Source organism: Lates calcarifer, linkage group LG16_LG22, assembly GCF_001640805.2.
Source record: "Lates calcarifer isolate ASB-BC8 linkage group LG16_LG22, TLL_Latcal_v3, whole genome shotgun sequence".
Classification (NCBI taxonomy): Eukaryota; Metazoa; Chordata; class Actinopteri; family Centropomidae; genus Lates; species Lates calcarifer.
Genome location: NC_066848.1, coordinates 6,825,436 through 6,852,198, shown reverse-complemented (window position 1 = coordinate 6,852,198; position 26,763 = coordinate 6,825,436). Strand labels below are relative to the sequence as shown.

The window sequence follows — 26,763 nt, the reverse complement described above, 5'->3', positions numbered from 1 at the left end:
AACCAACAAACAAGTGGGCCAGCTTTTACCGCACTGTAACTAGGAGGATACAAAATTCCCTTATAGGAACAAATGGCGCAGCAGATAAATATACCTCAAAGATTGATAGGAATACTACAGATTCAGGATTTGGAACCACAGAGCCACTGTATGCCTCTATATCCTACAATGATTTTCATTTTCATGATTCTATAAATTCCCTACAAAGCAAAAAACTGCCTTTGAGTATAGAAAAGTTAATTTAAGGCAAAAGTCTTTATGCAGAAAGCTCCATTCTCAGAGGGGCGTTAAGCAAACAGTATGTTGAAGTAAGTATGCTGAGATAATCAAATACATAAATACTCAGAGGTTTCCATGTGATGGGTGGCTGCTGTCCAGGATGAAAAAAAGGAAGCTCCTATGTAGGTAATGTAACTCCTGGACATGCTGTCTATTGCCACATAGCGCCATCTAGTGTACAAAGTGACAACACAGCTGTTGGAAGTCTCGCAAACACACATACACACAAACACACACACACACACACCGCCTACTGAAGCTTTTTGCACTTGCATCCAAGTTTCCTAACGCTGTGTCCTTAGTAGGAGACCCAGGTGATGATCTCTTGTTTTTTCCACAGCAATCACACTTCATCCTTTTTGATGCTGCAGTCAAAATGGAAACATCTCAACAGCACACACACCACACCCAGACTTTCCAGGACGAAGATGAGATTGATGATGTGATGGAGTCCTGAAATAAACCTGAAACTTAAATCCAAAAGCAGAGGACAAACTGAGTTCACACATCATTATGATATTTTAATTCTAGAAAAAAAGGATTCATACAAAAGTCACCTTGACACAAAATAAAATTACAAAAGCTGCTTAAGAAATGTCACTACTGAAATACACAGTTATGACTCTTTTATAAATAACAATAAAATACCTGCTACAGTAATGAAAGGTAAGCCTCTGGAACATAGATGACATAAAATTTCAAATTAAAATGTCAGCATGTTCTTAGACGGTGAAACTTTAAACATTTTTTAACTGGAATAAAATGACATGAATTAACTGGTATTGTAATGGGGGAAAGTATTAGTTACTTTTACACAGTATTAGCTGTTGTAGAAGTTTGCATAAAGAGTTAAGTGCTTAACAGTCAAACTGAATGCTTTAGGAACACAGGCTTACAGCAGCTCATAATCAGCTACAGGAAATCAAACTCACAGTTTTGTGTTGAGACATGCCAATTTCTGACATAATTTATGGTGAAATCACTGAACATGAAAGTTATAGATTATAGAAGTTGTGTTTTTTTGTTCTCTTTTTTTTTTCTTAATCTAACATATAGCACCCACTCGATGTGCTGTGAAAATTAAGACAGCGACATGCAATGAAGCAACACCAGGGGGCAATATGGGAAAATGTACCAGCCATACTGCCCAGAGAGAGACTCAGACACAGATTTAGTACGAGTTCAAGGTGATCAGATGAGAGGTAACAAATGGAGCCAATTACAAATTCTCTTAACACCATTAAAACCTCAAACCTTGTTCAAAGACATCTGACTAATAATACAAAATACCAATAGAGAAAATGTGATAGGATCTAGTTCTATGACTGTCTGAGATCACATAAAAGGTGTTAGAAGAGGTCCGTTTTGTTTCCATGACAGAGACAAACTGTAAAGATGAGATCTTCCTGAGAATGGCTGTTTGTTCCACATCAGCTCTAGACTGGTGCCTGCAGTGGCGCTGCATTACATCAATAGATTGGCCCTTTGCTGTAAGCATCCCGCCTCATCATGCTACCATAGCACATGGATGGATCACATATCCCAGGCTGGCCAGGGATACCAGGATTACCACTTTTACCCTCTGCTCCATTTAGACCAGGGGGTCCAGGCTTACCTGCAGGACCTGGTTTACCGTACCCCTGGGGACCCATTGGACCTGCGGAGACAAAAAGACTAAGCAATGATCAGTTCAAAGAAACGGTACACAGTAGTAAAAGGTGACATTAGATATCAGAGGTACCTCAGCAAGAGGGTTTTTTGTAAATAACCTGAATGATAAATTGAATAAAACTATTATTAGTTATTTAAATTATTATTAGATATTAAATTATTTACCTGGGGGACCAGCTGGCCCTTGGTCTCCAATAATGGTTCGACCAGGGCTCCCCTTCTCACCTTTGAAACCTGGTTCTCCTACAAACACAAGTGTTTGCATTAGAGCATCCCCCAAAATAGTTTTAATAACATACTGTTGACTTGAAGCTAGTTTTACCTTTGAGCCCATTAATACCAGGGTGCCCTGGCCGACCTGGGTGTCCTGGCTGTCCCCTGGACCCGATAAGTCCAGGGAGACCCCTGAGTCCCTGGGGCCCAGCTGGACCTGGAGGACCAGGAGATCCAGGCCGGCTTTGGCATCTGGTGCAGCTACTCTGCTGGTTGCTCAGCAACAGTAAAGGCAGCTCACCTAGGATGATTGACAATGAAAAGATTTCAGATGTAAGTGGTGAAAACACAGACACACATCATGAGTAAGTCTCTAATGATACTCACTCTGAAGAATATCTCTGCAGATTTGCCGAATACGATTGTCCGACAGTTCACTTGCCTGTAATAAAGTAATGGATCATGTGGATCTGCAGTGAATGTCTCAGACACAACATCATGATTTAAAAAATCATCAACAGTAAAGTTGTAAACACAATGTGTATCACACATACAGATCTTCCTTCAGGTCCAGGTGGGCCAGGTAGACCAATGTCCCCTGGCAGCCCTCGGGGACCGGGTGGGCCTAACTGACCCGGCTGTCCAGGCCGTCCCACCTGACCTTCTTGACCTCTCTGCCCCGGATCTCCTGCTGTCCCTTTCTGGCAAAAATACAAGCCCAGTGTCAGCAATAAATGTGATAATTCAGGTTAGATGGAGGTACAGTAATTAATGCATTTAGTTTAACATACCTCTCCTTTTAGTCCCATTGGACCAATGGAGCCCTGCCAATCAAAGTCAGGGTAAGTCATTAAAAACTACAGCAGAAAGCATTTGAACAACAACCAAAATGTTTTATCTAAATAATGAAAAATCTGCATTTAGATCTTCATTAAAACATACAACAGGTCACTGGCATTCATCTTATCTTAGGATAATCTTGAAAAATTATGCACAAATATGCAAAAAATTTGTAGAGTCAGAATTATGACTGCTGAGTTTTGCTGGTTGCACCACCTATATGCTCAACCGCATCGGATTTCTGTAAGATCTGTTAAATATGGCACCATGTCAATTAAAGTTGGTTACAGTTGCACAATGTATTCAAGAATGATGAGAATTAATGTCAAATAGGTCATGCCTGTAAGTATTTGGCAGCATGTGATAGGAGAGTATAGAGCATCAAATACAAATGATCCAATACATGGGTGTGAAAAGCGATAGGAAAAAAAAAAGACTTCTATGTTGATTTTCATTTTAAATGCACAGAGAGTATGTGTTGCCTTTATGGATAGATTAGCTAGGCACTATGTGTGTACAAGGAAACAACGAAAACAAGAATTGAGCTTTAAATGAAAAAGTGAAAGTGCTTTATAAATGGCCACAGGGCGGCACTATCGACTCTCAAGACTCCTAAAAACTACTACTCCCCTGACCTGTGACTTTTCCAACAAATTCCATTGAAATCTATTTACCAGTTCTTCTGCTGGTTAAAAGACAAATAGAAAGATAACATCCTTGGGGAAGGTAACGATCATCAGTCCTCATACATCAAAGCTGATCAAAAGAAACTCACGTGATCCCCTGGCCGACCATGCTCTCCTATTTCACCTTTCAGTCCCTGGTCAGAATATCATCAGATTATTGTCACGAAAGCACATGAAATCAGTGTTTCACACACGAGTCTAAAACATCCATTCAATACATGATCACTGATGCATTTTTATCAGCTGCAACAGCGGAGGTGATGTAGTTTTCACCTTGTCTGTCTGTGTGTGTAATCATGGCAAAATGTGATTCTGGACAGAGGTAGTTTTGAGTTGGCAGGTGTTTACATTTCTGTGAACAGATTTTGTCACAATGACAGCATCACAACTGTGCAAAAATACAGGTGCAAAACTTTACAGGTGTCTAGTTAAGATCAGAATGAAGGCAGAATTCGAAGATGGGTGTGGTCCAACCTATGGTCCAACCTAGCAATGGTCTCTAGTTATGGTACTGTTTATGAGTGTTAATGTGGTTTAAATGCGCCACATCAAAACCCATTGGATTTGATTACATAAATATGATTGCACTTCCTCATTACCTTCCAGAGTTGATTTTGTTTTTGTGTCATGAAAATTGATCCAGTGCAGTGTAATGGAGAAAAAGCATTATGGAAGGTGGTAAGAATGGCAAATATTCAGTTACACTTCCAAAAGGCAAAATACAGCTGATAGGTGACTGTTGATTTTTATATCAAAATAAACACAATATATTCCTCCACTAACAGAAGTTCACCCATGCAGACTTCCACACTGAGTCTAACAGACCAGTGTTAAACATTTCTTTAGGACCAAAGTCTATCTCTTGTTTGACTAATTATGGGTTGATGGCAGTCCTGAGTCTTACCATCTCTCCTCTTTCACCTGTATTTCCCCTTTGTCCCTGGCAAAGAAATAAAGAAATGCATTAGATGTTTTGCAGCAGGAAACTAACCACAAGTTCCAAATGATTTATATATATTGCCAGAGTATATCCTTATATTCTATATCACAGTGGAGACTTCGCACATCTGGCTTATTTAATTATTGTTAGTACAAATGTCCAAAAATAACATGTGGTAATGAAATAAGTTAAAAAACTACCACTAAAAAGTGATTGTGATGTAAATCAGTTGATGATATGGAAGTTGAGTCATTATTACAACTAGAATTTCTGGCACACTAAATATCAGTGGACATACTGTAACTTTCTGTATGACCAGAGTGGGTATAGCTCAGGCCAGCAAACAAAAACAAATGATGAATTTTCATGATCATAAATCATGTATCTGAAGAGGTTTCAACTGGATGAAAGTGGTAGAGAAATGAGCGTCACTGTACTGGCAGAAAAAAAAGGTCACAGTAGAAATACCTTGCTGCCCTTCAGGCCTGGCATGCCTGGGTGCCCAGGCTGACCTGCTCTTCCTGGTTCCCCTGCACTCCCCTTTAAAAGCATTCATTTAAACATCAATTAATTAAACCAAGAAACACATGATAAACACATGTTTATTCACTCACAGCTTTACTTATTCAATAAATTACTGAAGTAATTTAAGTCAGAGATAAAGGCACCTGGTTCATATTAGATCATTTAAACAGAAACATACCACAGGCCCTGGTGCTCCTTGGATACCTGGACTTCCACTTTCACCCTTAATCCCCTTGATCAAGAAATAAAACATGTCTTATGTTATGGAAAACATACAATGAAATAATATCATCTCTACATCATATAACTGGCTGTAGTGCAGTTGGTATTTTCACTTTCTTAACATAATTCATTTTCGTTGATGCATGCAGTAATTTAAGCATACTTTCATGGGGTTTTGGGATATTGCTGCTTGACGTTTAATTGTGTCTACTCATATGCTTTCTTTTCCAGTTGAACAAGCCTCAGTAATTGCAGTCTGAAGCGTAGCCATAAAATCAAAATATTGCCTGCCTGTCCATAAACTAGGTTTTCACTTGTGTGCCATTTACCAATACACACTGGCTTGTTAGAGGCAGATCAGCTAATGAAAAGTGATTAGGAGACAGAGCGTCCAGACCAGACAAGCCCAGACTGCTTACATTTCCACTAAAATTCCACTGACGAAAGCAGGAGAACCGGATTGTAGCTTAATTTAGCGCTGCCGGTGTGGCCAAGAGATCGTTACTTATGTTAAAGTGTATTTTAGAAAAACAGTGACCAAACAAAACATGTAATGCTGCTGACCCAAGCATCTTTCTATGCATTTCAAGAGGGCTACAAAGATTTAATCATATCCAAAGTAATGACACTGTGCACCGCGATGTGCTTTGTGAAGGCTGGACGACATATGGCTCGGGAATCTAATGTCATACAACATCCAGTACTTGTTGGCAGCTGGTTAACTGCACTATACTGTGCTTAGAGTCAACTTAAATCATGACATGTCTCAGCTTGTATAGACTGATCTGCAGTATTGACTTTTCTGGGTCACAGTTTGAGCCAGTGCACTTACAGCCTGAAGGATGTAGAGGGGGATTAATTCACATTATATTTTGTGCACAGTTTATCCTTTTTAAAGCCTGTATTAAATCTTTTTGCTGTCTGTTGGTAAGATGAAAGTCGGTGATTATTTCTGCCAGCTTCATTGTAGCTTTGCATTGCTCACAATACAACAGTCTGAAGAGGCTCAAGGGAAATTTTCTAGCAGGCATAAATGATCACCTTGGGTCCCATTGGTCCTTTTAAACCAGGTGCACCAGGTAAACCCATCTCACCCTGCAGGAGAGTCAAGAAAGTGTTTTGTTAACTCTTCAGATTCAATATTAGCACTTTGATGTGCACTGAAATTATGAACAAACAGTCCGACAGATGTTAACTTACGGGCAGTCCGGGCATTCCTCTGAAGCCCCTCGGCCCAGTCAAACCAGCCTCCCCCTTAAATGAGAATCATATCAGTCAAACATTATCACAAAGAAATATCAAAATCACAGATCAGTTTCTTTTGCACATCTGTTGGGAACTTGTTACCTTTTGACCATCCAGGCCTGCAGTTCCTGGCAATCCAGGTATACCCTGGGAGAATTTGGGAAAAAAAACATGACAGGAAATTGTTTGTAATGCTTCTTTTTGTCTATTAATCCAGCCCTGAGTAATGTCTCTGTATTTTAAACCTGCTCTAATATGCACTTGCACTATCTACTGCTAGAGGGTTATATACGTATTCAACAGAAATAATATTTCTAAACTGCAAATGTTTTCCTAGTCAGTGTTTCAGAATTGATTCTAAAAACAACATGAAAGTCTACAGGTTCTAGTTTACTTCCTTTCACAGTTCTGCAATAATTACTTCATTGTGTCAGTAAGAAATGAAGCCAGTTGCTCAATAAAAGCTTCTGATTGAACTGGTCATGGTGCACCAGGAAATGTCTACCAAAATGTTACTTTCCCCAGTTACATTTTGTAAATATAATCACTTCCAAAAAAAAGGAAAAAAAAGATAGATAGAAAGAATATGTAATTTCTTTGTCTAAACTGCATCGCTCCATGTACTATTGGAGCACTGTCCAAAGTTTAATCAGCATGTCAAACTGTACGATCCTCAGATGAACCACATGCGTTCCAAGTGGACTGTGCACGTGTTTTATTTGCTGATAAATGCAATGAGACAAAAAAGTAGTTGCTATTTAAATTTCACTTGGGGAAATAAGTGACAGCAGATACAGATTTATAAATAAATGGCTTCATACGTCAAAAGTTTATTCGGTTCAACACATGCAGCAAAAGTACCCTGGAAAGCCTCTTTAGTTTTTTGTTTTAGTTATTTTCTTCTGAGATAACTGCTTGCAGATGCTTAGTGGTTGCCTCACACAAAAGTTTGAGTAACATATGTGCATAGTGAATGGATTAGACAGGCAGGCAGAGCAACAGAAATAAAGACACAGAGGCACCAAGATGGTCAAACTCAACCTATAGGAGGAGAAATCCCCACATTGGGGCCTACACTGAAAAGCTAACTTCATCCTGTTTTAAATTGAGGAAGTACAGTACTAATCCTGTCTCCCTGGATACATTGCTAACTCTATTGTTCTGGTGGGGAAAAATGGCTTACAGCCTTGTGGAGCAACTGACTCATCTTTTGTAGACCCATCTCAAACTTTTGGACGACACTTATAATCATGATCAGTGGGGTAGCTGCCCAGTTGAAACACTTTCTTCCTAAAACAGATCTGCCAGAGCACCACAGCATTCCCTCGATGAGTTGCTTTCACTGCCTTAGATTATAGCCTGAGCCTGCTTGTTACATAACAGGGTTATCCTGGGATGAACTACAGGGGAAATACCCCTAATTTACTGGCTGTCAGGGGGTACTCTCTGTACTGCTGACAATATGTTAACACACTGCAGTCTTGCTACGGTAAAAAGCATTATGCGTCTATTTTACAATTCTGTTACTTACAGTACGATTTCATGTGAGCTTAAATTTGTACAGCATTTGTCTGTTAAGAACTTTATGAACCGTAATGTAAGGTACAACATACATAAAGTTTTCCTTTTCTTGTTTCAAAATGCTCTGCTGAAAACTTTAAACCTTAACACAATATGACAGTCCATTTCATATTTCAGTCAAGCACAATTTGCCTCACATTTTGCATCGAGTCTTAAATTTCTAGGAGTCCAAGTAAAGATGTAGGACAATACTAACAGCACTAGCAACCTACAAAATATAAAACATGTACCATGAGTAATATGTGTGTTTGCTACTCACAGGGTGGCCTTCCCTTCCATCAACACCAGGGATGCCACTGGCCCCAACTTCTCCCTAAATACATTGGAGAGGCAAAAACATTATTAATGCATTTCATTTTCATCCAAATTTCTAGTTCTGAGCCCTTGATTTGACACACACACATCACTGTCTTATACATTTTACATGTCATCTGGGATTTATCATCTATCTAAAACATGAAGAACACCTTTGATGTTTACTGAAGTTGTCAAATGTGGTTTGGAAAAAGACAAAGGGGACACCAGCACTGTATGACTTCATTTCCATGGTTGCCAAACATCAACAGTACAACTAGTGGGAACAGTAAAGTCTTCTAACACACTCAGCCAATCTCATGCCTCTATTATATCCCTGAATGAGCTTTGTAACTTAACTATTCTGTACTGTCAAAACCAACAGACCTTTTGACCAGGTCCCCCTGGAAGTCCATTCTTTCCCTCTCTCCCAGGTAAGCCCTAAAATAAGAGAAAAGAGTTTTACACAGAATTGTAACAGCACAATATCTATGGATTTGATTCTGAATTGTTTTATACATACAGGTTTTCCCGGATAACCAGGTGGCCCCGGAGGTCCCATACTTCCTTTTTCTCCCTGGAAATATCATGCCATCCAAGTTAAAGTTGTTATATATCTTCTGTCATGCACAGTAACATAACTGTTTTTTGTTTGTTTTTATGATTGTCTGCCTTACCACTTGGCCAGGTTTTCCTGGTAACCCTGCTATTCCTGGGGATCCTATAGAGCCCTGAGGAAAGTTAAAAGATTTAAATCATAATTACATGTGATAGAAAAATAGTTCCTATTTTTTACAGTCTACACTGCCCTGACTTATCTTTGACAGCAATAGAAAAACTCAGCCAGATCAGGAGGCACAATTTACACACGTGTGGGACAAGAGCACTTCACTGACCCATTATTAAGTCCACACGGTTACAAATATGCAGTCAACGTTTGACATTAGTCAGCAGTGGTCTTGTTCTTCTGGGACAGACAATGAATTGAACAACTTTTTGGACTGAAACTTGAGAGAGTGACGTGTTTAACGGCATCATTCTGGTATTTCAAGAACTGCAATGGTTGACCAAAAACTAGATGCTAGTATTTGATGAATGTTGCCAAAACTTAAGGGAGTGATGCGTCACTGTATTTTCACATTTTCAGAATAAAAAAAAAGCATGATTTTGGAACAAGGCAGGACGTTACATTACATCATTTGCTTTCTCCAATTTTGCATTCCAGCACTCAAAACATGCTAATCAGCTCAAGAGGGAACAAATTATTGTTCAGTGTAAAACCAAATGATGCTGGCTCTGTTACTTTTTTTAGGCAACAGAATTTTTATTGTGGCCTCATTTGCAAAAATATTTGTTTATACTATATAGTATATAGAAAGACAGCCAGGAACACGTATTCATGCTCCACTGGTATCAAAACATACAGCTAAAATCTCTGCAGCTGTGGTTGCCACAGCAGTTCTGTTCATGAGTTGGATTCCAGTCCAAAACAAACGAACCATGATGAAGAGATTCAGAGGCTCAGGGTGCCAGTGACTGGCAGCACTGCAGCCAGGGCAGTAAAGGCACAGACATGGAGGCCAACTGGTAGTGTTTGTGCTGTTTTTGTCTTCATACTGCAGGGAGTTTTACGGTTTTATAGTACTGTGTTGCAAAAATCCTGGTTGATAACATGGATCATAAAATTTGGATAGGTGTTAGCGTAAGTAGTGTAAGCTGTGACTGGTGTGTTCTTGCACCTGAGGTTTACAGGGAACAGTAGGCAGATGTGGGCTGTGGGTTTTCCAATTAGGCGCATTGATTTCTGTCAGATTGTATTCTGACTATGTAGTTACAGTGTTGATGAACTACAGAGATCAATAGTAGAGACCACATGATTAGCTATAAGATGTACCTTCAACAGGTGATGAATGACTGTGGTCATGAACAAGTATCACAGACTGTGAATACACAAACATAGCCAGTTTTTGGCAAAGTGGCTAACAGTCTTTCTTCCTCTTGTGCTCTTGAATTATGTACTTTTGACTTAATTTAGCAGACATCTCATGTTTCCCTTCTCTCAAACTTATGCCAGGAAAATGAGACTACACCCTTTGGTGGTCTTACAATATGGGAATGATTTGGCATGTTGTAGTTTGTAGAAAATCTTATGCTGTGCAAGATGAGGATTCACTCTAACTTTAAGAGAAGTGGCTCCCTGTTGGTCAAAGACCTCTTGGTCTTGAGAGATAGTTTTCTGTTGCGTGGAGGCTCTTTAGAATGTAGACACCTCTTGACCCAGACATGAAGAAAATTCAGTTTTCTAGAACATCATGAAACACTTTCACTTGGCCACTACAAAGATTAAGTTAAAGTTGAAGTTTGAACTGTGGAGGTGCCAAAGGCATCTGTGCTCTTTACAGATTCATGTGTAAGAGGTGCTTTACATACATTTTTCATATACATACAGGGTCATTTTATTGGTGTTTTTACTGTTCTTGGTAAAGATGTTTTTGGATCAGATGTGCTGGTTTAATATGAGCGTGACTTGTATAACTGATTATGTGTTTCTGTGTATTATGAGTGTCTTTGTGTGTGTCTATGACTTGCGTTAGAAGTATATGTTCACTATGATTCTCTGTGATGTATTGACCGATAGGGATAACTGAATTTAAAAGGACTACATTTGATTTGTGGTGTATTCACCTTTTTTTTTTTAATCTATTCCTCTAGAGCTTTTACAAACTTGCACACATTTGGCAGATGTCTTGTTTTACTGTGAAAGTGATGGAAAATCACTTGCAGTGCACCTTCTAGTCGCTCATCTCATCATTCATGCCTTAGACCATTACACTAATTAGAAGCCTAATTATGGGATTTTAAAAGAGCGTTTTCATAGACCAGTAAAAGTCACAATCCTTTTATGTTTAAGTGTAACTGGAAATGGGATAAAAAGATGCAATAAATCCACCTGATCTTTAGAAATGCAGTCATCCACTGTGTTCTCTCTCTTTGTGTTTTTGTATGGATAAAAGTATTTGACCTAATCAAAGAAAGTTGAGGAGACAGTATAAACACTACTAAAAATTGATGCATCCTGGACCTGTGAGTGAAATTCTAATAATGGGACAGATGGTACAGGAGGATTTGCTCAGGTGCTCCAGGACATGTGTCTACAGCCAGCTGAGACCATTTTGAAAATGGCATTAACTGCTTCAAATGATCTTCACTTCAGCCAACTGGCAAGGGGGTCCCCTGTGGTCACACTGATTACAAGGTAGAATGATATGACAGGGGTGATGCAATCTCATAGGGATGTATTACTTCACTGTACACTCAATAACTCTTGCTCAGATGAACATCAAAGCAATCAGAGGAAAAGAACACTTACAGAGAGCCTTGCTTCACTGTTACTTGGACTGTTTCTGACACAATTAAGCTCACAGTTACTTGTGACTTGTCCCTGTGGCTCATATGCTATTTTGTTACAGTCGACATCATGACAGCTGACACTAACACACAGCACACAATTTTCTTGTATGTTTCCTCGCCTGCGTGACTGTGACTGGACAGTGTTAGAGGAAGTTATCCAGCCAAGGCACCGCTTACTGTGATCTATTGATTTCCTAACATCTTGATATTTTGGCCACTTTTGTGAATTCTCACCCTAGTCTTTTATGTGCAAGAACTTGAGCTGTCCGGTTTTTATCTGAAAAAAGAAGATTAATTCACATTTTACTAGGACCTTTTTATACACTTATCTTCTCACAAATAATATAGGGGAACACTGGAGCAGGTGATGTGCTCTGCAGCCAAGTTGGTCTCCCTGGATTACAAGGTTTTATTTCTAATGGATGGCCTCAAGTTAGAGACAGAGTCCTCCCTGTGGGGGTGTGTTCTGTTTTGTTAGACTTTCTGGGATCTCATGTTGCCTTGATGTACATTAATCTCCTCCATGCAACTCCACTGCAGATTTCACTGTGACTGGGGGGCTAAAAAGCAAGGATGACTGAGGGCAAAAAACAAGGTGACAAGAGAAAAGAGATACACCTGTGGTTCCCTAAAAATAGCAAAGAACTGTTTGAGCTTACTGGGGGAAAAGGGCAGAACAAAAGTCAGGAAATATGAACAAATTTAAAAAGTCTCTGAAGGCCCTCATGCTCCCTCTGCAAAGTGCTCTTGTCCCACAGTATAGAGGCTGCACTTTTTACTCTCCTGAGGGATCTGGTTTTATATTCATAACATATGGTTTGTAGAGTGATTGATGCAATAATGTTCAGATGCTTCAAGCTGATGTGTCTAGCAGGGATTTCCTGTTAATCCTACATTTGATCCCATAAAAATAAGATTTACCTTAACAATTCAGTGTGTGCTTTGTACTTTTTAACAATCACTATCACTTTCTTTCAGTTTTGGTCAGTCAATAATTTGAGTAATGCCCAACTTCAGCAACATGTCTTAGAGGAATCTCTGAGAAAAAAACAAAGAAGCATCTAAGGCAGAACCATTGTGACAAAGACACGGTACAGTAATATGGAATAGAAATGTGGGGGACATATTGAGTAATGGATATCACCACCTTCTCTCCTGGTTGTCCAGGCGATCCTGGTAATCCAGGCATACCCCTGTCGCCCTGAAAGTACAGACTTGTATTACAAAAACTGATTTTCAGTTGTCCAATATTACAGCCACGTCATGACAATGAAACCCATCTGTATAGCAAATGTGCTTTTTGACCTTCCTACCGAATCACCAGGTCTCCCTTGCTCCCCTTTGTACCCATCTGGCCCACGTGGCCCCTGGCAGAGGTAACAAAAGAAACCAGCTTTACATTTTCTACTGTTGATACTGAATCTACCATTAAAGTAGAATATGTGAAATGCTCTTTACCTCTACTCCTGGTGGACCTGACAACCCTGGACTCCCTCTAACTCCAGGGATACCCTTAAATTCAACGAAAACAGGCAGAGAGAAACACACACTTGGTTAAACATTTGAATCTCAGCTGTGTGCATGTTCTCTGAGTAACTCTAGGCTGCGAGGCGGATTCTTTCTCTGAGTTTTTGATCATGCTATATAACATGTGGTTCACTTTTTGGTTGGTTTTCATCACACAAAATCACCACTGTGCTGCTGCTTTAGCTATAATCAGACATGTTTTTTTATTTACCCATTGGAAAAATAAGTAAACAGGCATATTTACCAGTGTGTGTGTTTGAGCATTCTGATGCAGTCCTGACCACATAGAATCAACAAGCAAAAACTGTCATGACCTAATGGATACATTAACTCAATGGGGTTTGGCATTTTCTCAGATGCTACTGTGACACTGTTGTTGGCAACTATGTACTGTATGTTTATATATTGAACTATGTAGTACTCACAGGCTTACCATCAGCACCAGGAGGTCCAGGCTGACCAGGTTTGCCAGTGTTTCCTTGTTCTCCCTGTAGAAAGCACAATGAGGCAACTTAATCATGTGTAACTAAAACAAATTATACTTCTTTGTCAGTCAAAGCAGCATGAATTAATCTATTCATTGAAAACATCTTTGGTAACAACATGCTTTCTCAAGCATAGAGTGTTGATTTAATTTATCTATAAAGCATCTAAATGTAGAATGCTCTTGAGCATCACGTGGGGTTACAAGGAACATCTGCAAGCCAGCAATGGCCCTAGCATTTTGGATCTATTAGTAAATGTAGTAAAAGCATAGCAGTGACCTTATAAACACAAACATGCCTGAAACCATGTAAGTTTTATTAACAAAGACTTCTGTTGGTAATATGTCTCTCTGAGGTCCTCATGTAAAGGGTTTTATGACTGGGGTTGCTATTATTTGGTTGATTCCCTGTGATCAATAAAGACGGAGATGTAGGGTTTATTCCTTAGTTTGGTAATTTTCCATTCTAACCAGTGTTTATCTTAAGCAGTGGTCTGGTTTGTTTTCAGCAAACAGTACAGTACAACAGGATCTTACAAGACTAAATGTGACTCACTCCCAGTGGCAAGCCTCAATTTGCCAAAGTGGAGAAGAGGCTGTTTGGTGGGTTCATAATTTGTAAAACTGTACATTTTCGGCAGGTAACTGTGCATTTAAGAGATAAAAGTGCTAAAACCTCCCACACAGCACTTTTTCTGGCACAAAGGAGATCCGTGTTTATAGGCTGTAATGACTGTAGTTGGATCTGACCTATTGGTAAAGTGCAACCTCATAATTATCTGACATGGAGAGCAGGATTTAGACATCACCTGGGAATGCAGTGCACATTTCCTAAAGGCCAAGCTGTAAGAGGGAGAGTTTGTGCTTTGTCTCCCACACAGAAGCAATTTAGACTCTCTGTCATTCTTGAGTTTACACACAAACCGGCATTATTAAAGATTAAGTTATTTTTCTCTTATTTAATCTCAACAGACCACCACTGTTTAAAGTAAATATTTAACCAGCTGTCTGAACATGTGGGAGTGCTGGAGCAGGAACAAACTCTATTGGTCGATATCCAAATGTGTGAGGTTAATGTTTTGCGATGTGGTTTTCAATGTGGTACTATTTTCTTATTCGATATATAAAATAATAACATGAAACAACACCATGACACAAGATAAAGAATGAGAGGAATAAGATCAACTGACCTTCATTCCTGGAAGTCCAGGGGGCCCAGGAGGACAAGCACAAGGTTCTTGAGTGGGTTCAGTGTAATCAGGACTGTTGGAGCACTGTAATGAACAAGCATAATTAGACATTATGTACAATTCCAATTATTTTCACTGATAAATGTATTTTCTTGATTAATTGATTAAAAATGTCTACTACGATTTTCTAAAACCTGATTTTATGTCTTCAAATTTTGTGTTTTGTCAAACCAGTATTTCAAACTCTGGAGGTATCCAGCTTAAAATTATATAAAACAGAATAAATGCCAATTACATCATACATAACTTGCTTCTCTGTGTTAAAAATGAGCTTGTCATTGAATATGAGCAATGAATATTGTTCTGTTTTGAAATCAAATGCTGTGAGATTTTGCCAGAGAGGCATCTGAGCCTCTGTTCAAACGGAAATTGATAACTGAGCTTGGAAATTCCATTGCAAATAAGCCATTGAAAAGCACACACAGAAGGGAGAGAAGCGGTGGTGTTTGGCAAGCTTTTGTCTTTTTAGGCTTCTCATCTTGTCTCTTTTGATATTTTTATCCAACAGCTTCACATTAAAAACAGTAATTTGGCACTGGTTTTGTGGTTCTAGCAATTTCCAAGCCAACATAACAATGGGCCACTGCTTCACAAACACAGTTAATGCCAGCAGACAGTAAAAAAAAATACACTGAATGCAGTATGTTTGAAGGTGAGCCATGGGGTCCTCCTCCTCCAACAAATTCTTTTATGCATAAACAAATGTGACTTTAAATGAATATGCTGAATTTACACCTTCACTACACAATACTACAATACCCTTGACTGGCGAAATATAAAGTGTAAAGGCCTCATCCCATGCCATGCAGTGAGGGCTGGACGTAACTGACAATGAAATGACTGGCTGCACCATTGTGAGGTGTGTGTCAGAGCAGAAACAAATGTAGCTGGATAAGGTGTAAAGCAGGTATTAACATGCTATCTCTGTTGCTTTTGGACTACAATGCAGAAGAGCAGAGCCAAGCAGACTCTTATACTTACAACTCCGGGTATTTCACATGCAGTCTCTCGGTTATTCTGCTCAGGGTCACAGTAGATGCGAAGTTTCTGAATTTCGAACTAGAGAAAAACAAAAGACGATGAAGAAGAACTTCTTGTTAAAAACACAACCTCCACTGTTGGAGACTCCAAACAAGCTCAGGCTGTAATATGGGGGCAATTTTGCAACATTTAATCAGTTTTATCAGTGCTTTGCCACTAATTAATTGAAATTGCTATTGTATAACTGTTAAAGCAAAGATAAGTGCCCTCACTGGGCATTGAGCAACTAGATGTTGCCAGACCTCCCTCAGCAGTTGGAAGTGTTGTGCAGCGACGTTACACTCTTCTTCCATTGTTTGGTATTTTGTTGATGTTGGTGGTAAAATGGCTCCAGTACATTGACTGTTTCACTTCAGTTACCATGTGAGCAGAAAGATGATCATTACATATGATTTACGTTATTTTGAGCCTCATTAAAACATTAATATGACTGCACAATCAATCTAAAACAATATGGTTTACATTCTGTTAACAGTGGGTTGTATTTAGTTTTAAACATGATAAGAATGTCTGGTCTGGTCTGAGGGTTAATACTATTGTAATGTTCTTTAAAACTGCATCGTGATCCAATCATAGTGTACTTTTAAGGGTCCAGTTACAAAAATCTGTTTCCAGTTAGAAGTGTGTTTGTCTTACATAAGCACATTCACTTTGTTAAATGGCTTAAAAACTTCATGATCCTCATAACAGTCGGTCAGTACACACAATAACATTCCCTGACAAGCTGTGTTGAAGTTAATATCTACAGCTATAATGATGTGTCAACATACTTGCTGACATATGTCTTGAATGAATCGTATTCTTTCGTTCTTTCTAAACAATTGATCTTATGCATAGACCTCTCCAAATATTTCTCATTGTACACAGTGCTGTTTCTGATTAAATCATATTTTTCTTAGTATATATTATAATTCACTGCCAGATGAGCTGAGGGTTTTAGTTTAAAATGGCAGCATTATTCAATTTAAATTTATTTTACATGTATTTTATTTCAATTACCATTATTATGGCCACAAATGCAACAATGCCAAACCTTCCTAATTGCTTACATATGTGTAGGGGGTATTTTAAATGGTCAATCTGTGCTATTGTTTCAAAATGTGTTATATCATATTGACAATTAGAATAAAACGCATCTTGTGCAAAATTCTGATTTCCTTCTTTTCTATATTTATCATTACATAAAAATGTAATACTGTGTTTACAGGGATGTATTTGTTTCAATGTCTGAGAGAGTCCTTACTATATAGCCTTCTGCAGAGCAAATTACACAGCACAATTATGATTTATTACAAATACAGCATTTTTGGCGCAAATTATGCCAATTGAGACAAATAAAACAAAGATTAATAAGACCTCATGGAGAAAAAGACTCATTTTTGCCAGGAATTTATTATCCACAGAGGTAAGCATGTCTCTTCAGAGACAGCAATAAACCATGCAGTGCTGTGTGATTCTGTTTGAAACATATATCAGTAGTGAGTTTCCTCAACTACTCATTAAACAAACTGTTCCATCTTTCTATAGTCAGGTTGACGTACTGCTGGATTGCTTCTCTGGGAACCAAACAACACATATTTTATGGGTTGTTGATGCTGATAAACTTACTGGCACTGTTGTTTCCTTTCTGACATATTTTCCAACTTGGGTTTTTCCATTGATGAAAATGCCAACAGGGGGCTCCAAGGGTAGCGTTTCTATTTCCAGGTCATCAACGTAAAGAGTAACATCCTCCTCAGTGACAAGCAGCCGCAGTTGGTGCCATTTCTCATCAAACAGCTTCTTTTGTCATTGAAAAGGAATAGGAAACAGTAGTCATTAATACAATGGTACATCCTGGAAGCATTCTGATAAAGACTTTTAAAAAACAAACAATAAAACAGAAAATGTTGAAAGGAAAAGGGCGTGTAACCAACATAGTTAAATTATATATATGAGCATAGCTCATATATATATAAGGGCTTAAGGGCTTAATCTGTTAACCAGATGTACAGCAGCCTCCACTTCTGTAAAGGTTAAATAGACTTCGGAAGCTCTGCAGGCTTATACAAACCAACTTGATGTGAGAATGGGAGGATTAAGTTTTATTGCTTACATAACAAGTGTTACGTGTGGCTGAAAGAAAATGTTAAAACTTTGGGAGGTGCATGCATTCTGCCAGAGCTGTTTTATATAAACTAATGAACAGAAGATGACAGAACTGGGAAGAACCTGACAGAACCAGACTGTTTTATCCAATGCAGGTTTCTATTTTCTATCTAAATTTGTATTCCTTTAGTCCAAGTATAGATAACCCTGACAAAACTCCACATTGGAGCTACATTACACATATGTTCTCACAGGCTGTGTAGTAGTTCCTGTGATGTGTAAATTAATCCTCATGCACAAAATAATTTTTTTCCTTTAAGAGTATTTCAAGGTGATAATACGCTCTATGTTACCCTTGCAGTCTGTTGTGAAAATGTAACTGTTTGCGTTCCGCTTAGTGCTTTGCTGGTTGTGGTGAACATGACAGTGCGGTCCAGTCCATTTAGAGTCACCGCCATCTGCGGTCTCCCATCACGCGTCTGTATTCGCCACAGGTCCCACTCCTCAACTGTCACAGATCCTTTATACCTCAGTGTGGCCACAAAAACATACGATGGAGGGAGGCCATCAGGGAAAAGAGTCCTGAATGACCAAATGATAAAAGTCAGTCAACTCTGAATACACTGATGATGATGAAGAAAGTACAAAAGCAAGATGATTACCGTGTAGCTTCACTCAAGTCAACACGGGAGGTCACTTCATAGGCCTTACTGCCGTAAAATGCCCCTTGTGTCTTCTTTGTTTTTTTGGCCAAATTTAGATGTAACAGAATATCAAAACCCTTCTCATCACGGGAATCTACAGGAATTCTTGCTGGGCACACAGTCTCTGCAACAGAAAACAGAGTGAAATAGACAAATATAGTGACAGAAAGAGTAACAGACCTAATGAAGACAAGGATAAGAGTCAGAATGCAGTAGTCTGTGAACAGATAGCACTTAAGCTTATTTGATATTGTAATATCTGTGCATAAAAACACTTTTAGCTCCAGACATTGATCAGCAGTGCTTACCTTCGCACAGTTTCTGACGTATGACCTGTATGATCCTGGAAATAGCTTTGTAGTCCTCAACAGAGAAGACATAAGTTGAGTATGGTTTGTTTGCAATGTCCCTCAACTCGGCCTCTTCTGTCTCTGACCCAACACCAATTGCAAACAGAATTACTCCTTTTTTCCTTGCTGCCTCTGCTGCTTTCAAAACCTCATCTTGAGACTTCCCATCTGTCAGGACAACAGCAATTCTAGAAATGCCATGTGAACCACGCTCAGAGAGGCCAAACAGTTTGTCTGTAGCAAACTTAATGGCTGTGCCTGTCCTTGTGTTTCCCCCCATGTACTCAATGGACTCCATTGCTTTGATGAGGTCTTTGTTAGAGGAGTATTTCCCCAGAGGTATTTCTAAAACAGGGTCATCGCTGTACTGGACGACTCCAACCTGGGTAAACTTCTGTCCAATGTTGAAGCTTGTTGTTATATTGACAAGCCATCTCTTTACTATTTCAAAATTGACATCTTCGACACTCCAGGAGCCATCTAGAATAAAGACCAAATCACATGGCGCGGTCCTACAGCCTAAAGCAGACAGGAAATGAACAATTATTAGTGTACAATAATGGTTTCAGTTAATCACATCTAGTGTGGTGGAATACATTAAATAAAATACATTTACAATTCATGAAATCACCTTTGCAAGTTGTATGCATTTGACAGTTTTTAATGTATGGACAACAAGCATAACAAAGTGTGAGAAAATGAAGACAGAAGCACTCTTACTTCTTATGTCTTCATCTTGAGCGGCACTAAACAAATGGAGAAGCATGAAGCACAGGCATCTTAAGACACAATGCATGGATGTCGCTTTGTAACCCATTATGCAGCAGTACCAAGTTCCAATTGTGCACCTACAGGGAAAGGGAAAAACATGCTTTGTATTGCAGTGAAAAAGAAAAGGACAATGCAAGCATTTGTGACATGTGGTCCCTGAGTAATTTTTGCCTTGACAGACTATTGTTTTTCCATTATAGAGATGTTTGGTTGTCATTTATTTTGGCTCATTCTGTTTCCATAGACTTTAAGATCAAAAACCTGGCCACACAAAACTACCCCACAACATGTGATTTCACACATAAGTATGGACTTTGGCTATGTAGCCTGGCTCTGCAAAATCTGAATTAAATCAAACATTAAATAATTCAAGCATTGTATACACATGCGAATTAGCAGCATTTGTGCGCTGAGGTCATGTTGTCTCTCTGGATGATGCACCAAAGATAAACCTGAGCGTTAGATGAAGGTGATCTGATTAAGCTTTTTATGAATATGTATGACTCAAGCATGACAGCAGGAAGTCCATGCATACATTCACACTTTAAGCATTTGTTATGACTCATTTTCAAACATTTTCCACATTAATTTTAATGATACTAGTTATTTTTAGTTTAGCTTTTGTGACTCTCATATCCTGGTTGATTCATTCAATATTCATCCATATAATTCACTCAATACAAAGATTTTATATTTTATAGCAGGAATTTGACATGTCTTGATTTACATTTTTTCATCAACTCAACTGTGCATTTTGAAGCCCAGCTACCTCTGGGATAGGCAATAGCTCAGAAAAGTCTGCACATAATAGTGCACATACATGCTGAGATACTGTATGGAAGGCCCAAGTTGAGCACAGAACAGACAGGACAGTCCATTCATTGTTTGTGGTCACTGAAATCTTTCTAGGTTAAGGTTATACAAAAAAGTAGAAAATGGTTGCCAAATGTCAAAAGAATGATGAAAGATACAAAGCAATTAATCAGAGAAAGAACAAATAGTCTAACTACTTAAAATTTCATCAAAAGGCCCAGTCTCTCTTAAAACTATATTATTTGATATTTTGGCCACAAGGGGGCAATGCAATAACATTAACCTATCATCACTTTTTAGAGTTATCATGGCAGATGTGCTAGCAACCAGTTGCTTATCATTTAAACATGCAGCTGATCTCATAAGTTCTCATTTAGAGTCATAATACTGTCCACTTAGTGAATGTTAGTCCAATATTCACTCTCTTTGTAGCTCTGTTTTTGGTCACTACCAATGCTTGAGCTGCTCTATGTTCAAGAGCTAGCCGCTAACTATCTGCAACGAAACAATGAGCTGAAAGACAGTAATACATTATACATAGTTATTTGATTGACTTTATACACTGATCAACCACATTAAACATTAAAACCACTAACAGGTGAAGTGAATAACATACACTCATATTGTTACAACACAATGTTCTGCGGTCTGTGGCATCCACCAGCAGAACAATGCTCCCACGACACCACAAAAACTCCTAAGAAATGTCTCGAGGAACACAACAAAGAGCACAAAGTGTTGATCTGGCCTCCAAATTCCCCCAGATCCCAATCTGATCCAGCAGTTTATATCCACATAGTGATTAAAGCAGTTTTAAATTCCAAGTTAAGTGCTATTTATTTACTTGTGGGGATCTCTGGTTTTGACACTTCTCCGGTGAAGGCATCAGTCACTGTTAACATGTAATGGAACAATGTTGTGACATAACTCTGGACAAGTATTAACACTGAAACATGAATCATATTGTCTTTCTACAGTACTTAACCACAAAAGGAAACCACACAGGCCACCACACTACGTTGAGGAAAGGCAGTACTACTCATCAGCCACCTACTCTAAATATGGTTGAATGCCACTACAGCTCTCAAGTGCAAATCCCATTGGCCCATGTTTGCTTTTTCCTGAGTTATATCCACTTCCTACCTCCCACTGCTGCCACAGACACTGCTACACACAAGTCCCTAATTCACTTGCTAACCACTAAGCTATACTCAAAACTCTGCATCCATCCTGCATGTGGCACACTGTATCTTTCCAATGTGGCTGCATGGCCACCGCCGCCTCAGTACACCTAAGCATTTTCATTTAAAGCCTCATCAACCACATCCTCACATGGCAATGTCAGCTTTACAAAATAAACAATTCCCTGAACCTCTGACCACAACTGCCCTTAAACCAGTGCTCACTGTTTCCTGTGGGATTATCAGCTGTTTCCTCAAATCTGCTGCCTTTTGCCAATCTTTGCCCACCCTTGGCCTGGATACAATACGCCTGCCCAGAAAAGCTTCACTCCTACACTTTTCCTCTCTCATGGTTAAAACCAATTGTAATACCTTCCTTCCCATCAGTACATGAAGTAATTTTAACCAGTTACTCTCACATGCTGCTGAAACACTTACAGTAGTTATGTCACCTGGTGTGTAATTCTTGGAGTAATATTATTTTACACCCTGGCAAAAGGTTTCAAAATGCTGGCATGTCTGAACATATTGGACACTGACACTTTAGGAAGATGAAAGCAAAACAATCTGCACATATGATTAATCTCTTTTGGTTTGCTTCCATTTTTTCCCAATTTGTCCACCATTCTGTTATTTACAAGACTGACTGACTCAATCTGTAATGATTTTGCTATGCTCAGCCCTAAGGCTCCCCACATTACAATGCACAATAATATCTTTGCTGTATGGCTGACTGCTGAAACACCTCACCTTCACTCCAGAGACTGTCAGACGAAATTATCGCATTCTGAAGCCCCACATGTAGAACCTAAATATGGTAACCTGATCTCTCAACAACAAGTTCTCACACCCAAATTACACAATATGTCATTTGTCAAGGTTCTCCAAAAATAATTCAGCAATTCCCTGATGTGGTGTCCTCATCAGTAGAAAAAATGCCTTGCAGTGCATGCAGAACTCTATAACAGCTTGATTAATGTTAGGGAAAATTGTGGGCGTGGTTGAATGAAACCACCATTGACTGTTGGTAAGAGACAGGATGCAAACAGCCCACTGTGGTGATAACATCGGAGAGCTTGTTGGTCCCACCATCCACACTGACGAATTTCTTGACAGATGATACATGTTACAGTGTTGTGAAAGTTGAAATATCGATTTTTATTTTTTTTTATTATTTTTTTTTTAACCAAAGAATGTATCCAAGTGACTTTGCTGATTCCCTGACGTTTCACCTAGCGCCATCATCTGTTCGAAATTTCAATCTGTCCATGGACTGCATGCTTTAAGGCAAATGTTAGCATGCTAACATTAACACCTGCTAAAATTAGCATGTTAGCATTGTCGCTGTTAGAATGTGAGCATTTAAAACAGCGTACTGACTATTGAGGCGTTTCCACGCCTGTAAGTCCGAACTAACGTTAATGTTTTTGTTACACTGTATACATTTAAAGACGGTTACCTTTGGTCTCACACTGCATTTTAACGAGCGAACTGAAGAACTTAGCATGACATACCTTCGTCCTGTTATCATCACCTGCACTTGTTGCGTCTCCATATACTTGACAATGGTTGATTTATAGACGGGCTGTGTTGGCCTGTTATCAATTCAACTCATTCCGTTAGAAAATAACTTATAAGTTTCCGGATTTTATGCATTTGTTTCAAGTTGACTACTGATTTCGTCGTCAGACCAACTTATAATCGAATATTTCATGTCCTCCTCTGGCCACACGCAACATCGCCTAACGTGCACCCGCGATTCATTTTTACTTCTCTTCCGGTTAACTTTCTTCTTCTATTGTTTAATGGGTGACGAGCCTGCCTCAACCTCCTGTGATTGGTCGGAGAGCCCCGACCATCCAAAAAAATAATTTTCCCGATACTAACGACCCGCGCCGTGGTTCAGATAGATAGACAGTATTGATTGGATCAAGTTTTGTATTCAGACCGAGGTCCGACGCACCTTTTACAAACAAAAAACCCCAAAACACAGCGAAAACACCCTTAGTCTTGTTCACTTAAGGACAGGGGGGCCCTTACAAGCCATTTGAACAAATGACCAAATCTGTCCTTTTGTTCTGTGCTGTTCTTAATGTTAGAATTGCCAGCAACTTAGAAATGACACGAATCCCACTGTCAAGGCAAGTACAACACATGACAAAATGCAGAGTTTGTCCTTTGACATCAGTTAATGTCAAATATAAGACAAGTGCATGTTACATACATGCTATTTACTATGTGTGTATTTAGCAAGTTTATTTCAGTAATAGCTGAACACTAATATTGTATATGCTGCAAACAACATGTAGCATTATAGTGGAATATAATGATGGTTATGTTCATGCTAATGAAGTGAGAGATGAAATGAGATATTAAGAGCCATGTAAGACAATGAAAAGAGTCCTATTTATATTTGCAGCTAGAAAGTTGTGTGTCAGCAGACATTTGATCATATGTTGTTTTTGTTGCTGCGCCATTTAATTATCTTTTACAGTATTTTCCAGCACGTGTAAGAAAGAAACTGCTGACAGTCTAAAAGGAAGCAGTTGCAAATGAGGACCAGATATGCTGCATACAGTATAAGAAACAAGCCTTGTGGAAGGAATTTGATAGGGAGGAACTGACCGTACACTTTATTCATAGCTGCTTCTCATTGTCACATAGGAAGGTCAACAAAACAGTGGCCAGGATGTAACCTTTGGCCTCCCAAATGCTTTTATTCCCATGCAGCCAAAGAGGGGTCACAGTCTTTAACATGACTGCATTTTTCCACCGTGTAAACTCAGCATTGAAGTAACACAGTTGAAGGAGGCGTTAAGCTGCGAGCCGTTTTCTTCAGAATTTTCCCCACTAGAGAACTGGAGGAGGTTGTTGGAAAACCCCCTCACTGGCAGCGTACAGCCAGAATGACTTTCCCCTCGACTGACTTTCCCCAAACTGAGTATTTCTACACCTCGGCTAGAGCCACATGGAATTCATTTACACCATCAGACAGTGAAATTCCGGCTGTGGACAGTGACCAAACACATGTAGTCATGATGAAGGGAAGCAACCCTCATCCAGGAATAAGATCGCAACATTATTTGTGCTGTGCTATAATGCTTAAAGTTGGAATGCAAGAATAATGTAGCAGAATTAACAGGTGCACTTGTGATGCAAGTTAGTATCAGACCCAAGTGATCTATGATGTTATTGGAGCAGCAGAGACACTTTGTATCCCCAGGTTTTAGTTATGGTGATGGAATAGTAGATCTGTAACACTGGTATGGAGAATATTAAATTTATTTTGAAAATAGCTACCACATGACAATAACTCTGGGTTTAGGCTGTTGTTTGTTGCAATACTCTGCAGAGTTAATACGATTTATGTAAGTTTAGTAGCAGTTTGTTCCAGCTGGCTATGCTGTTCAGGAAACTGCTGAACAAATGATTTCTCACATTTCACCAGATAAGATTTCACTTGTTCAGGGTGGGTGACACTGAGTCATAGATTTTAAACAACAGTATCAAGGAGTTAAACCGTCTGAATTACTGAGGTCAGAAAGACAAAAATAGATTTTTCTATTTGTTTTGTGGTTGCAGTTTATGTAATGCAACTGCAGGCTTTAACTCCACATGAACTGCTGAAGTTATAGTTATCTGTTGTAAATTTGGCAAAAGGAAGTTCCTCCATTCCAGAAACAACAACTGCTGTTCAGCGTGTATAGCACTTGCCAAGATCAGGGGGATTTATTGCTGCCAAATTCTTCAAGCAACAAGGGAAAGCCAAGCCCCACCAGTATTCCATAGAAAACTGTTCAACTAATCCACACAGATAAATAATGTCTTGTAACATGTCAGTTCATAGAGGTCTTATCTCTTTTCAGCCAACATGTGCACTTTCAGATGCCTGATAGTTTCTTCTCTAGTCACAGAGATATTATTCTACATATTTGTGCAATTTTCTTTAAAAACTGTATGAGCACAATGCATGCAGTGCTTTAGTGCATTATCCAATGCTGGGGCAGATTCAAGAAATATGAAAGAAAAATCCATTTACGACAAGTGAAAAGGCCAGGAAAAATCCTGAGATGATTCCATTCATTCTTTGCATGACAGTAGCCCAAACAAGGGACTGATAACTGAGCTTAATGTCTTCAATATGTAATGGCTGCAGCACAAGAGTGTAGGACACTCAAATAAACGTTGACACAGTGCTAAACTGTTACTATTCTGAACAGTGTTCCTACATAATAACACTGAACAAATAAATTAAATCCACAAAAAATCAGCCCACTTTGATCAAATGATCAACAGCCTCCCTATAATGTTATACTCTCAAGTTAGCTGTCTGATAGTTAAAGAAATGTGACAGTTCATGCATGAACAACACCCACAAAATGCAAATCAGCATCTCTAATTTTCAGAAATATAACATGTTGCCTCACAAAATTCACCCATAGTAAGCAAAAAGTTACCAGAAAGCGTCCAAGCCCTTGTGTGAATCCCTGCTAATCCTCTCATTGAGAGCCAGTGATCAATACTGTTCACAGCCCTGGGTTTACAGAAACTGAATTTGGGGAGAAGCGCACATGTTTCTCTGCTGAATGAAAGCCTGCCCTTTCCAGCAGCTCCCTCTGTCTCCTCTGTTTCTGTCCTTCTTCCTCT

The 26,763-nt window shown here is 39.1% G+C and overlaps 1 protein-coding gene across 4 annotated transcripts; it reads right to left on the bottom strand.

Moving 5' to 3' along the window:
- Positions 1-779: 779 nt before the first annotated feature.
- On the bottom strand, positions 780-26,763 carry col21a1 (collagen, type XXI, alpha 1). 4 transcript variants are annotated; one of them, XM_018689909.2, is made up of 29 exons: positions 26,574-26,763; positions 20,072-20,199; positions 19,310-19,870; positions 18,960-19,125; positions 18,651-18,879; positions 17,818-17,991; positions 16,150-16,227; positions 15,109-15,192; positions 13,860-13,922; positions 13,366-13,419; positions 13,221-13,274; positions 13,055-13,108; positions 9,174-9,227; positions 9,020-9,073; positions 8,884-8,937; positions 8,462-8,515; positions 6,724-6,768; positions 6,577-6,630; positions 6,418-6,471; positions 5,333-5,386; positions 5,098-5,169; positions 4,594-4,629; positions 3,779-3,823; positions 2,955-2,987; positions 2,718-2,864; positions 2,551-2,605; positions 2,273-2,464; positions 2,116-2,193; positions 780-1,936 (listed from the first exon to the last, which is right to left on the bottom strand). In XM_018689909.2, the coding sequence occupies exons 2-29, from the start codon at positions 20,166-20,168 to the stop codon at positions 1,749-1,751; spliced, it is 2,883 nt and encodes a 960-aa protein (XP_018545425.1). In that variant the 5' UTR covers positions 20,169-20,199; positions 26,574-26,763; the 3' UTR covers positions 780-1,748. The 4 variants fall into 4 exon arrangements, 3 of the variants coding, with proteins under 3 accessions (XP_018545425.1, XP_018545422.1, XP_018545424.1); XM_018689906.2 differs by lacking the exon at positions 26,574-26,763 and adding an exon at positions 23,631-23,894; XM_018689908.2 differs by lacking the exon at positions 26,574-26,763 and adding an exon at positions 23,631-23,894 and having other exon boundaries at positions 17,818-17,988.